Source organism: Serinus canaria, chromosome 4, assembly GCF_022539315.1.
Source record: "Serinus canaria isolate serCan28SL12 chromosome 4, serCan2020, whole genome shotgun sequence".
Classification (NCBI taxonomy): Eukaryota; Metazoa; Chordata; class Aves; order Passeriformes; family Fringillidae; genus Serinus; species Serinus canaria.
Genome location: NC_066317.1, coordinates 35,341,357 through 35,354,470, shown reverse-complemented (window position 1 = coordinate 35,354,470; position 13,114 = coordinate 35,341,357). Strand labels below are relative to the sequence as shown.

The 13,114-nt window shown below is 39.1% G+C and overlaps 1 protein-coding gene across 1 annotated transcript in view; it reads right to left on the bottom strand.

Moving 5' to 3' along the window:
• GALNTL6 (polypeptide N-acetylgalactosaminyltransferase like 6) overlaps positions 1-13,114 on the bottom strand; it is a 427,616-nt gene that overhangs the window by 76,482 nt on the left and 338,020 nt on the right. The window contains exon 5 of the mRNA XM_030239539.2: positions 2,118-2,303. Coding sequence (XP_030095399.2) covers positions 2,118-2,303 — 186 coding nt within the window. The remainder of the gene's footprint in view (positions 1-2,117; positions 2,304-13,114) is intronic.

The following is a 13,114-nucleotide window of genomic DNA, read 5'->3' as shown; positions in this document are numbered from 1 at the left end:
AGTGAATAACAAAATATAACTTCACAAACTCTTGAAAACATACATTAACTTTACTATTATTAGCAGCCAGGTGTCATCTGATTTCAGCATAGTAAATAAATGCCATCTCAAGTTTATAAGAAAATTCTGTCATTCTTTTAGAAAAACAGGGCACAGGCAAAATATACTAGATGTGTGTTCATTTTCAATTTGTCCTTTATGTAATGCTCTACTTTTTCTTTTAAAATAAACCCGATTTGATTCTGGGCTTCAGTGTTCCTCAAGACTCATTTCTAGGTCCTCTGGCTGGTTGGTTATCTACAGGTATTCTACTATTTGTGGAATGAGAAAGATTTCATTCCTCTTGAGAACTGAGGGGCACTGATACTTGTTGCTCCCATCTTTCCAGTTTTCTGGTTTGAGGCTGAGGGTTCAATATCCCACTGCAACCTGGCTGCAATTATGAATCCTTTGATGCCAATGTATTTAGTTTTTGGTTTTTACAGGGTGAAATCTAGCTAAATGTATGGAAGAGATTATCTCATGGAAAATCACACAGGCTAGGGGATCAGGCCCAGCCAGATAACAATCCCATGCAGCACTACAGCTCTACAAATGCACATCTGGGAAGCTGCACAGAGGAAAAGGGCCTGGGGGTGCTGGCTGACAGTGGCTGAACATGAGCCAGCTGTGCCCAGATGGCCAACAAGGCCAATGTCATCCTGGCCTGTGTCAGCAACAGTGTGGCCAGCAGGACCAGGGCAGGGATTGTCTCCATGTACTTGGCACTTGTGAGGCTGCACATCAAGTTGTGTGTCCAGTTCCAGACCCCTCAATACAGGAAGGACATTGGGGGGATGGGGAGAGCTCACACGAGGGCAATGGAGCTGGTGAAGGGTCTGGAGCACAAGTCCTATAAGGAACAACTGAGGGACCTGGGGTTGTTTACCCTGGAGAAAAAGTGGCTCATGGAAGACCTTATCCCCCTCTACAACTGCCTAAAAGGGGGTTGTGGTGAGGTGGGGGTCAGTCTCTTCTCCTAGTGATAGAACAAGGGGAACTGGCCTCAACTTGCATTTCTCTCTGCTCCTTTATGACAGTTCTGCTTTACATGAAGACATGGAGGTTATTTTTAAAAATGCAGATGTGATTGAGGGCAAGGAAGTAACAAGGGGAACAACTGTATGCATGATTTGATATGGAAGCTAAGAAGGATAAAAATTTGGACTTTTGTGCATTCTCTTATTACTGATCTGAAGAGAAACTAGTTAATAGTATTTTTCTTGGTCTTTACTGATAGCTCATTAGTAGAATGCACATGTTGCTGCAAATGCTTTATCAGCTTACTGTGTGGCCCAAGAGTCCCAACATCAGAATTCAAGGAACAATAACCATTAATTAGCAAAACCATAACCTTCTGTGTACTTACAGCAGACTTTTTTAATGAATACAAATTTCTTTATTAGGCAACTCAGAAATTTTCTTTGGTTATGGTAGCAAAAAGCACTCACTTTGCAAAGCATATACACTTTGCATGTATATATGGTGTGTAGAAAAGAGAACATTGTTTCCAGAAGTGAAATCTTAGACTACAACAATTGATTCTTTCCATTCCTTTAACTAATGGAGCTTTGCTGGCTACAGCTGGAATCTAGCAAAACAGTCAATAGCAAATCATTCTTTCTGAGCTTCCTGCTGTGAATGCTATTGCTGTTGGATTTAACACTCAGGCCTTGGATATATTTACAGCAAAAACTGTTTTAATGCAATGTGGAGAACTAGGAAGGAGTACAATACCTGCATAGCAAACCTTTCCAGGTGTTTAGCAAGGACATAACATTATACTAGATATAGCACTGTATTTAGTAGTAGTAATAATAAAATCAATTGTAGGTATTATAAGCTGAAACATTACTGCAAGATTTTACAAATTCTTTAGCCTCAAGAAACAAAACGCAGCTGCTCACATTTCCTGTTGTTCCATTTCCTCTCTCACACTGACACTTCAGACAGATCAGAACTCCAGCAGAACTCCAAGCACTTTTGACACTGGGTATGTCTAGCTTACTGTGGGACACAGCTCCAGTTGCTGGTCATATGTTCTGATTTTAATGCCTGATGAATGCTCGTGCACTTACTGAGCAAGGGTGGCAGCCAATTCACGTTGACTTCGCAGTGGGAATCCAGGAATGTCAGGACTTCTCCTCTAGCCAGCGAGGCTCCCAGCAGCCTGGTCCGAATGAGCCCTTCCCGTTTCTTGGTGCGCACAATCCTCACCTTGGCAAAGCGGACCATGTATTCCTCCAGCTTCTCTTTTAAATGTTCTAGAAAGAAGGGCAAAGAAACCGTCAGCAGTGCCAGGCCTGGAGGAGCCAACAGAAGGACAGGTTGGTGTAAAACCTGCAAGCTGCTTATTTACTTCCATCTTTAGTCACTTCGGGTCCTCCAAACTCTGCCATAAATCCTCCTGATATGGTTCAGAAAGTGCAAATATTCTCTCTTTTATCACACAGAGGAAGACACTGACACACTGCCACAGTTGTTGCTGGCAACCTGCCATCCACAACATAATGGCCAAAACAGCTGCAGGATATTCATCCATTCTCTGGCTCCTGCAGCCCAGGGCCACATAAACATTCTGGTGTGTCATTTTATGAACAGTGACCTTTCCAAGTCAGTTTCCTATATCGACTTATTGTGAGGAACTAAGCATGGAAATAACTTTAAAAAATAAAACTACCACAATGAGGTTGTTTTTGCAATGGGAAGGAAACAGACATGAAGAAAGATCGTAATAGTTAGATATCAGCATGAAGCCCACCGACAGTTGACTTCCTAATAAAATTAGGCTGAAATGCAGAGCAGTTGATAGGTCCTCTGATCTGCAAAATCCTGTTCTATTTGTATCGCTAAACATCATCTTTGGGAATATTTTTCTTCTGACAAGAAATGCACGCTAAGAATCACAAAAAAACCCAACAACAAAAAAACACCCTACAGTTTTGCCTCTTCCTAAATACATCTAAAACACAAGCCCTGATTTTTTGTCTTTGCTGTAACACCTCAGCTTGCCACTCGTTACTTTGGAACAATACGATAATTTCATTCATCAGGGGAAAAGGGAGAGAAAAGCTTAATCTCTAATAATTAAAACCGTTGACAAGATACACTTAGTGGTGTTAAGGATTGCAAGGTAAGTCTCATGGAAATGGCTTTGTCAAGTTATCCTTGTTGCTGATACCAGCTACTAATTCTTTGGACTTTTATGGACAGCACAGGCCATGTTCCTGTTCTTACATCACTGCAAATTGCAAGGTGTTTGCTGTGGACTAGCCAAAAGGATTTCCATTTAGCAGTATCCTGGAGTATATAATGCTGACATTGCCTTAAATACAAATTTAAGGCAATGAACAAACAAGTCACAGCACAGACAATACAGGATCTTGTGTAAAAATAAAATTAAGCTCCAGTGAAATAGAGCTCCCTCCACATGTTTATTTTATTTTTTTTATTTATTGCTTTTTTCTTAGCTGATAAACACATACAACTTTCAAAAGCTACCTGCATATTTGGAAGAAGTAGAAGACTGATGTGTACTTAGTGGAAGAGACCTACATGGGATGGTCTTCTGTACTGAGGAATCCTGATGCACACTGGCACAGGAGAGGGACTGGGAACATCCCACTGCAATGATTACAGAACAGGTTGGGGCCTCTAGGAGGAGAAACTCAACATTCTGGAGACATCCTGAGTCAAGAGAGAGGTTTGTGCTCATTGTACTGCCTGGGAGAAATATTAGGTCAAGTGAGGAAAGCCAAGTCTGAGACAATAACAAAAATAATGACATTCAGATAAATATAGAAAGTTTTTGTCTTCTGCTCTGTGGCTGACTGTAGAATAGACATTTAAATTCCTAAATAAGAAGAAAAGAATTTTCCCCTTTTCCACCCCATTTCACTATTTACACTCAATAAAATCACAACAGTAACAATGTCAAGAGATGTTCAGTGTCTTGAATGGTGAGTTCTGTATGACCAATCATATTCACAGGACAAGGCCTGTGTGCTACTCTGACTCATTTTAGCTACCAGCTAGAATTCAGTTTTGTGACTGAACTGAGGTTTATTCAAGCCCTGCATCATTTTGTGCCCACAGGCAAAACTGTTTAAAGTGTATATTTATTGAACTGTTTTTCTGTTTTTATGAGCTCCATTGAGACTATTCCCACAGCACAGAAATAGAGAAGAAGGGAAATAGACCTTAAAAACAAAGATACAAAGACCTTGCAGGTAATATAAGAAAGTCTGTTAGGGCTGTCAGTCTGGATTTTTTTTCTATATTGTAAATTGTATCATCTAATAGCCATGAAAAATGAAAAAGCTCCAAAGTGACAGGTTATTACATATTTCCAAAGTAAATCAAATCTAATCAGTTAGGTACCATAGGTTCTGTTAGTCCACAGACACCAGAAATTTCCTGCAGTTCTCGAAGGTCACCCAACCCTTCTCCTTTTCCATCCGCCAGTCTTCAGTTTGTTTGCACTGAACAGTGCATAGGAAGCCAGCACCAAGAGCAAGACCACATTGCTGCACATTGCTCAGACAAGCACTAAAAAAAACCTGGGTTGCTCAGCCAGAACACACCTCTCCAACTCTGGAAGCAGCCACTTAATGCCTTGGCTATGGCACAAATCCCCCACCATCACCTGCCTACCCTCAGAGATGGGATCACTGGTGGGACACTGGTTGGTCAGAGGAGCTGGCCAGCTGCTAGATAGCTCTGAATTTCATGATGTGCCAGACACAACTGCTTTACTCCTCCCTGTTTTTAGGCAGTTTCCCTCTTTGTAGATGAAGGCAGCTACCAAGAAAGCACCTAAATGCTCTGATGGAGAGAAGCAGGACCAGGGAGCCTACCACAAACAACTTGGACAATCTGGTGCCTGCAGGCACACGAGTGTGGCCTTCACTAGCTGGGTGTCACAATGGTTAGGGTAAGGCCCTTACAGCAGGCAGTTTGAACACGGCCAGCACTGCTGTTGAAATGAACTGATACAAATGCACCCTTTTCATGCATTCTGATCACTATCAACTGTCTTGAGGCAAATTAATTCACTGAAATTCAGTCTCATACAAAGGAATTAATTTCATTCTTTCCACATCTTTCAGTGAGCAAATTCTGAAAGCTGAGTGCCTATATTCTCAGGAAAACACTTCAGGGAGAGATGATGTAAACTATCAAATTATGATACATTCTTTTCTGTTCTTATATCAATTGCTAAATAACAATAGAGTTGAATACTATGATTTGATTGTCATTAGTTGTATTGGAGCTTGAAATCTATTAAATTGATGGTAGTTCATACTGTTCTTTCATTGCTTTAGATTCCTTGCAAACTCAGGAAAAAGGTCTCTCAAATTTTAATTTTTTTTTCCTTTGGCTGAAATTCTGTGAAACAAACAAAAGCACTGTACCACCTTCCTCCCTCTCTCTCAGCTCTTCATGCATTTTAGACAGCACATCACCTGATTTGTGAAGAACTGCATTAAAACATCCAGCACATCTTTTGATGCCAGAATTACATACCCCAAAATTATTTTCATCTATTCAATTAGTCCCATCACCAAATGATTTTATTATTTTCTCCTTGTTGCTAAGGAACAAGTCATAAAAAAGCAGAAACACACAAATAAAATTTGCACATCTTTTTTACACAGAATTCAAAATGCATCCTCATTTAGACATATCTGGAAGTGGTAAGGAAGAAAACAAAAGTAATGACTTGTGAATTTTATAGAGCTTAGTTAGACAAGTGACATTAAAAGACCAGGTCTATATACAAACCAATCTATATGGATTACTAGAGAGACATAAGGTATCTACATTTTACAGACCAGTTATATGTTAATAATATCCTAACAGTAAGTCATGACAGAGTCAAATAGAGGCCTGCAAGAATACCTGCTGTCTCTTTAGTTTTGAGATGTAGCAAGGAAGGTGGTTTGGGAATTTATTTGGGAAAAAATTCTCAATAACTAAAATAACTATAAAAACATCACAAAGTATTTGAGTTCAATGACAAACTCCAACATGGTTGTGAGAATGAAAATATCTTAAGGTGAAGGAAACAAATTCCCTTTTAGATCCATGAGTAAAGATTTTTTCAAACTTAAATCATTACTAAAGTGATCGCATACTCTAATTTATCCTACAATGTCTTGAGGGACTATCTGTTTCAAATTTTACCAATCTCTAAAAGCAAAAATAAACACAGAGTAACAGCCAGAGACAGTAGAAGAGTAGTAGTTTTAAAGAAAACCGTAGTATTTTCTACTATTTATATAAATAGTAAAAACATATATTTCATTTTGAGCCACATTTTTTGATTAAAAAATAATATCAGTGTTTGTGATTACTAACAAATTTAGATATTTAAAATCTTGTCTTTTGCCAAACCTATTAGAATAAATTTCCCCTTTTTACAGAACTCCATAAACTTCCCTCACAGAAGAGAACACCAAATATTTTATTTTCTACAGAACAACTGCATTTTCTCACAGATGCCAACTATTTTATGGCTAATACTATCTGCAGAAGAAGCATCTCACACACAAACCCTGTATGTTACACACATACAGTCACAACTAAGCAAACTCAAGTAGACAAGTGAACATGCATGAATCAATGTTAGCACAAAACTGTAATTCCAGAGAAATTATTTAAAAGAAATTATAATGCAGTGTGTAAAATAGAAAGCAACCTGTAATAAAAAGACATTTAAATGTCCAGAGGACAGCACATTCTGCCCATTTATTACCAAAGGAAACCGTTTGAACAGATTTGCCATGACAATAGAACAGGGAGGTAGGATGGTTTACTTTCTATTCAGTAGCATTACATAAATTCCACTTTCAGAATTGGGCAGGAGAGAGAAGCCAGTATTTAAATTCTACAGTAAGCTATAAATGGTACTTTTTGCATACAAAGAAGCCAAAGCCCCTTCCATTAGACATGGGAGCAAATATCCAATTCATAATTGCAAAGAAATTACATCATGCTTTTCTTTCCAGTGCTAGTCAGATGAATCCCTGAAACGTAAGTTTGACACATGCCAGGCACCTGCTAGGGCAAGAGCTGGCACAAGGGTGACAAATAAAGAATAATGCATGGGCAGGCTGTTTACAGGCTGTCACTGCTCTGACAAGTGATGATTAAGGGAAGCATTATGTCTCTTCTAGTGGCAGCCTGTAAACAAATTCTCCATTGTAATTTTTCTGCATGGGCCTCCTCTGTCTTCATTTAAAGTCTGGAGAAGTTTTTCTGAAATAATAGCAGAGACACAATTGCTTGGTCATAATAATTAAAGATCTACTCAAGCAGAATACCCATTTACTTAATTTGGTGCCCAGAAATAAATTGGAAACCAGGGTTCTGTCTCTGTCAGGTAAAAAATCATGTAGTAGTAAAAAGCAGAACTGAAATTCTTCTCTCATGTTGGAATGCACATAGAGAGTATTTCATTATCACATTAGTACCCATGTTACTGTGTGATAAGAAATATTCCTCCAGGGTTATTGAGAATGAGTCAGGGAGACTTAAAAGATTACAGGAAAGATAGACCTGGTCTTCAGGATGTGCTTGACTGCAGTATGGACCATGAAAAAGGAAGGAAAATACAAAGAAAATACAACATTTTGTTAAGCTCCACTTCAGTCCAGCCAGGCAAGTCCACCCCAAATCTTTGCCTGTAACAGAGCCCTTCTCCACATCTGTAGCACCTCAAATTTCTGCTCAAAAGTACTAGCAATTTCTGTTATGGATCACTGACCACCAAATTATCAAACAGTGAAGAGTAGCAACAGAGTCTGCCAAATGCCTGGATAAACAATTTTAACTAAATCTGTTTATGTCTAACCTGAACTGACTGAGATGTATGTAATTCCATGCTCTGGAATTCCCAACAGGAACCATATGAAAATAGTCAAAAAAACCCCTTACAATAATAGAAAAAGTATATTGGCCTCTCCAGTTATCTCAGCACAGGAATATGAGAGGAAGCAATGTGGCCATAGTAGTCTATAGTATGAACTATAGTAGTCTGTGGCCTTAGGTCAGTAAAACAATACACAAACAATTTTTTCTCTTGGTGAAAATTAAAGCAATAAAATGGCTATTTTGCCTTGCAACAGCCACAAGGTCAGCTTCTTTGAGGCCAGCTCAAGAAGATTTTTCTCTATCTTTTTTACTCTCTGGCCAGCAACAAAGAGCTTTGTGCCAATATGCACAGACAAACTTGCCAGTACACTCATGCACCCTCCAAGGCTCTCATAGTGAGAAGAGCTCCATCACTTTATTATGTTCTTTTCTGCAAGATAGGATTATCTTCCCAGGTAAAATTAGCAAGGATATCCTCCTTTTGTTTCCTGAAGCCTTGAGCATATCTTTTTCCCAGAAGAGCTTCATCTTTTGATGACTGACATAAGCTTGACAGAAAATATATAAAGGAAACTGTGTGACCTGTGGTTATTCAGTTACTCCTTGTTTTCTGCTGCAATTGACAAAACATCCCTCTCCAGTGCATTGCCATTCTTTTTGTTTTCACTGCCTGTATGTCTGTTACCATAAAACCAAATCAGTCTGAATAGAGAACACAAGGTGAGCCTATGAATTTCTTCTAGTTTCCCTCTAAGTTTCTTATTTGCAGAACATTGATTGGAAGTGCTGGTTAAACACAGAAAGATTGCACAGTCTTTACCAGGTCAGCTGCCACTTTTCATAGCCAAGTCAAAATCTACAAGAAGGACAAGGCCCCTGGTTATAGCTCTGGGTAAACTAATCCACTGCTGCACTACTGTTCTTGTGAATAAGCCTTCTGTAAAGTCCAAACTGAATCTTCCAAGCTGCATCCTAGGGCTGGTGCTTCATACCATCTGCCAGTATCAGGAGGAATTTAGTTTTGTCATCTCTGCAATTCCCATTCCAGTTACTGTGGGCAGATGTTAGATCACCATTTAGCTACTGCTTTGCCAGACTAAACAAGCCCAGGTTTATCAGCCTCTTCTCAAAGGTCACATACTTTTGGCTCATGACAGTCCTGCTGATCCTCAGCTAGGCTGACTCCAGCTGAAGTCCTTCCTGAACTGCAGAGCCCAAAACTGGATGCAGAATTACATTATCTGACTACTCTAGCATAGCCCAATTTTATCTGACTACTCTAGCATAGCCCAATCCAGTTTACCTTCCTGGTGATACAAGGTGGGCACTTTCTCCTATTCACTTGCTATCCACTACAACCTTTGCAGGTCCTTACATCACACCAGCTAGCCAGTTTGCATCTTCACTGGCACATGGAGTTATTCACCTGGGTGCAGAATCTATCACTCTTTGTTGAAATTAATGAGATTTCTTCTGCCTGATCCTTGAGCTTCCTATATTATTTAATGTGTCAGTTCCTGTCTCTGTTTTTGTATCATACACATATCTGCTGAGGGCACACTGTCTCATCATGCAGGTTGTCAGTGACTGACATTGACTTCAGTATTTACCTAAGCTCTTCTGCCAATTACCCTGACTAAGGAAATCTGGAGGAAGAATGGGGAAGTTTTCTGCCAAACAGATTTTAGCATCTAATCCATAACCATTCCAGACAACAAGGAGTTCCAGAAGCAGACAGGTAGGGTGGAAACTATTGGGTATGGTAAGTTTTGATACAGACTGATAAATAAAAGAAAAATTTGTAGCTACCTAATAGCAGTTGCCTAAGAGCCATCCTATTTTAGCACTAGATAACCCATTATTTCCAAACAGTTTTGCATACCTAGGACTCTGATCACTTGAGATCACCATGTATTTATTGCTGATCTGGAAGTAGCTCTGCTTACAGAGACACTAGTGCCAAACACTCAGAAACTTGTTTTGGCTGTGATGTTTGAGTTAACTGGCCTGAGTCAAGCTAAAATGCAATCTCTTTTTTTCTGATATTAATAATGAGTCACGATAAAATGCAGTTTCTTTTTCTGATGTTAATAATGACCTAAAGTCCTTGCATGATATGCTACAAGGCTGTGGAGAGCATCCTGAATGTGCAATTGTTCTGTTCACTCCTTTCACTTCAATGACTATGAACTCCCAGACAGCACCCCCATTTTGATGCTCAATTTCAACTACAGCCTGTTAAAGTTGAAAGAATCTCCAAACTCCATAGTAAATGCACATTCTTTTGTCACAATCTGGAAAGGTCAGCATAACTAAGAGCAAGAGGCTGAACAGAGCAGATGAATACAGCTTGATTTCATTCAGGATAGACTTAAGGTAAACTTCTCTGAACAAATCTGTTTTGTTGCACATGGGCTTTCATATAGTCATGAAAGCAGTGACGGGGACTGCAGAATCTGTGAGGCAAGCTGGATTTGCTGAGACTTCTCCAACTATAGAGACATTCAATAGAGACATGTAGAGTTCCTGGTACTCCTTTGTTCCACTTCCCTGAGCCCAGATAATTGTGACTTACCAGTCATTCTGTCACCAGCAGAGAAGTGCCTTTGTCAACAAGATGAGTGTTCAGGTAATTGAACACCTAGATATGAGGTGTGGTGACTGCTTACACAGATGTCACAGAAGCATCATTAAACTCTTGAGGTCCCTTTTCATTCAGGTTTTTGAACAGGAAAAGAAGTGAAACATTTCAGTTTTAGGTTGCAGTAATGCAGCACAGTACATCAAACCTCCTCATAAGCATCTAGGGCTGGCTTGATAGCTGGTTGGTGATACTGACACAGCTCCAAGTTTTCCTTCCTGATAAGGAAACAGTGAGAGACTTTTTAATGGATTTATTCTAACTGCCAATTGTATATGCTAGCTCTTGAAACTTTCAATGGCATTGTAGTATGGTAGCATGTCCTTCCTACAGCTGACAGCAGCCTCCTTCATTTGCAGAACATTTTGCTCCCTGGAACTGCTTTACCACAAGAGAAGCATGGCTAACAGAATAAACTTCAAACAAACTGGGAAGAATTTCTTCATATAGGTCATTCTCTGAACACAATTAGGTAGCACAGACCTGTCAAAAGAGTGACCTTGCTGCATTAAAATTTGATTATTTTTAACAGGTCTGTTTACTACAGAGGTATTTTTACAGTAACTCATCCCCAAGGGAAGTATATTGTGAGGCTTCTTCCAGGTTGCAAGGCCAATTATAAGGTTATTTGGAAGTGAATCCATGAAAGATAAACTTTCCTTGAGATCAATACATTACTCACACATGCTATCCTCTTTCTTTCACAGTCACAATTTTGCATCCTGACATTATTGATTCTTAAAAATCGTAAATGATGACCTGTCAAGCAGCACTTCTGTAATGTATTTTTAACACTGCAAACAGCCTTGTAGATTTTGAGACCTGTATTTAGACTGACATTTTCTCCGTTTTGCCTAAAACTATCTTTGACATACTTTTAGTTCTTCCTCCAAAACACATCACTAACTTTTGCAATAGGTGCTGTCTCCAGGGAAGAGTTTTCTCTCATTGTGCTCTTTTTAACCTCTCAAATGCCAAGGACAGTTTGTATTGGAGAACTGGTAAGACACCACAGTAAGGATGGCAGTGACCTTGTATTTGCAGAGGACAGTAACGCTGCTCCTTGGAAGCCCTGGAAATAGGAGTCACAGAACACATGCAATCACATAATTACTTTTTAAGTGGCATCAGATTCTGGTACAGCTCCCTACATGGAATACTTATTTCCCAGAGTAATTCTACTGACATTTTAAAGGGTTGCAAGCCTCAGGCTTGACTAACCTGAAGGTATTGGAATATGGCCATCTACTCTCGGAATCTTTAAGTAACCTCCTGACTAACTGAAAGTGCTGTACTTCTGTAGTTCTCTTCCATTTTATGTGCTAACCATCACAGGCTGGCCAGATCCTAAATAGAGCTTGAGGTGAGTCCTTTCCTCAAGAATTCAGTGAGGTTTTTTCCCAAGTCCACAGGACTTCTGATGCAAATAAGAGAAGCCCTTGAAATATACTTTGAAACTCAGATTTCAAAACACAAAAGACATCATGGGCAATATCTTATTTACTATCTTTGAAATGTGATATTATATCAAGAATATAGTAAAGTTGCCTTCCAACTTTTGTATCGGTATTTTTGTTTTTAAAAATGCCCTCTCTGACACAGGAACTGGAGTTCTGAGGTACCAAATCTTTCCTGCTGAGTGATGAATTTACCTATGCTCTGCAGAGTGCAACAGGACAAAACATGTAGATGCTCAATGAGGTTTTTCTGACCTACTGAAAGAGGCCTCAAATTCCTAGCAGTGCAAATGCTAGAAGCATGGAGCCACAGACTTCTAATTATCCTTCATATCTCCTGAATTCTATTTCCTATAACAAAGCACCTGGTAATACTTGACTTTTTTTTTACAGATGGAATGCAGACCTTTATAAGACCCAGGAACACTTATTGATGAAGCAAGTATCCAGTTCCTTCTCTCAATTGCTGCATTTCATCATCCAAACATTTTCTTCTCGTAGGTGTTATTTCAAGAGTTTTTCCTTTTTCAATTTTGTCCAGAGTGGAAATAATACAACTCTTCTTCTGATACTTTGAAATGAAAAAGTTTCTGGTTTTTACCAAGCTACAACTGTAGTTCTCAAAACTGTTTCAATCATTTAACTGCAGAAGTTAGCCCTGTTAGTTGCATAACCTTTGCTCTCACTGCTATGTCGGGGAGCACAGTGAAAGAAGATGGAGTTATTATTGCTGAAGAGGTTTTCAGAAAGCTGCAGTTCATGGAAATTCTCTGACAACCACTGGCAAAAGAAAAGCAATCAATTTAAGTAATGTTTTTTAGATTAGGTGAGGTACCTTGTTTACCCCATTTCATTATTTGAGACAAGCAGTGTGCTTCCAAAATTAGGTCTATTGAAATCTTATAGTGAAAGAGTTGTTTTGGTTACATACTTTGAAGAATGAGAATTAATTATCAAAAAGGAAATCATTCTCTGTTCACAGACTATCTGCTATGATGATGTTCCTCTACATAATGAGGCAAGCACTGATGCATAATTAGGCATCTTCTAACACCAGTGTGAGCTATTAATCAAACAAGAACACCATGTTTTATCATGGATA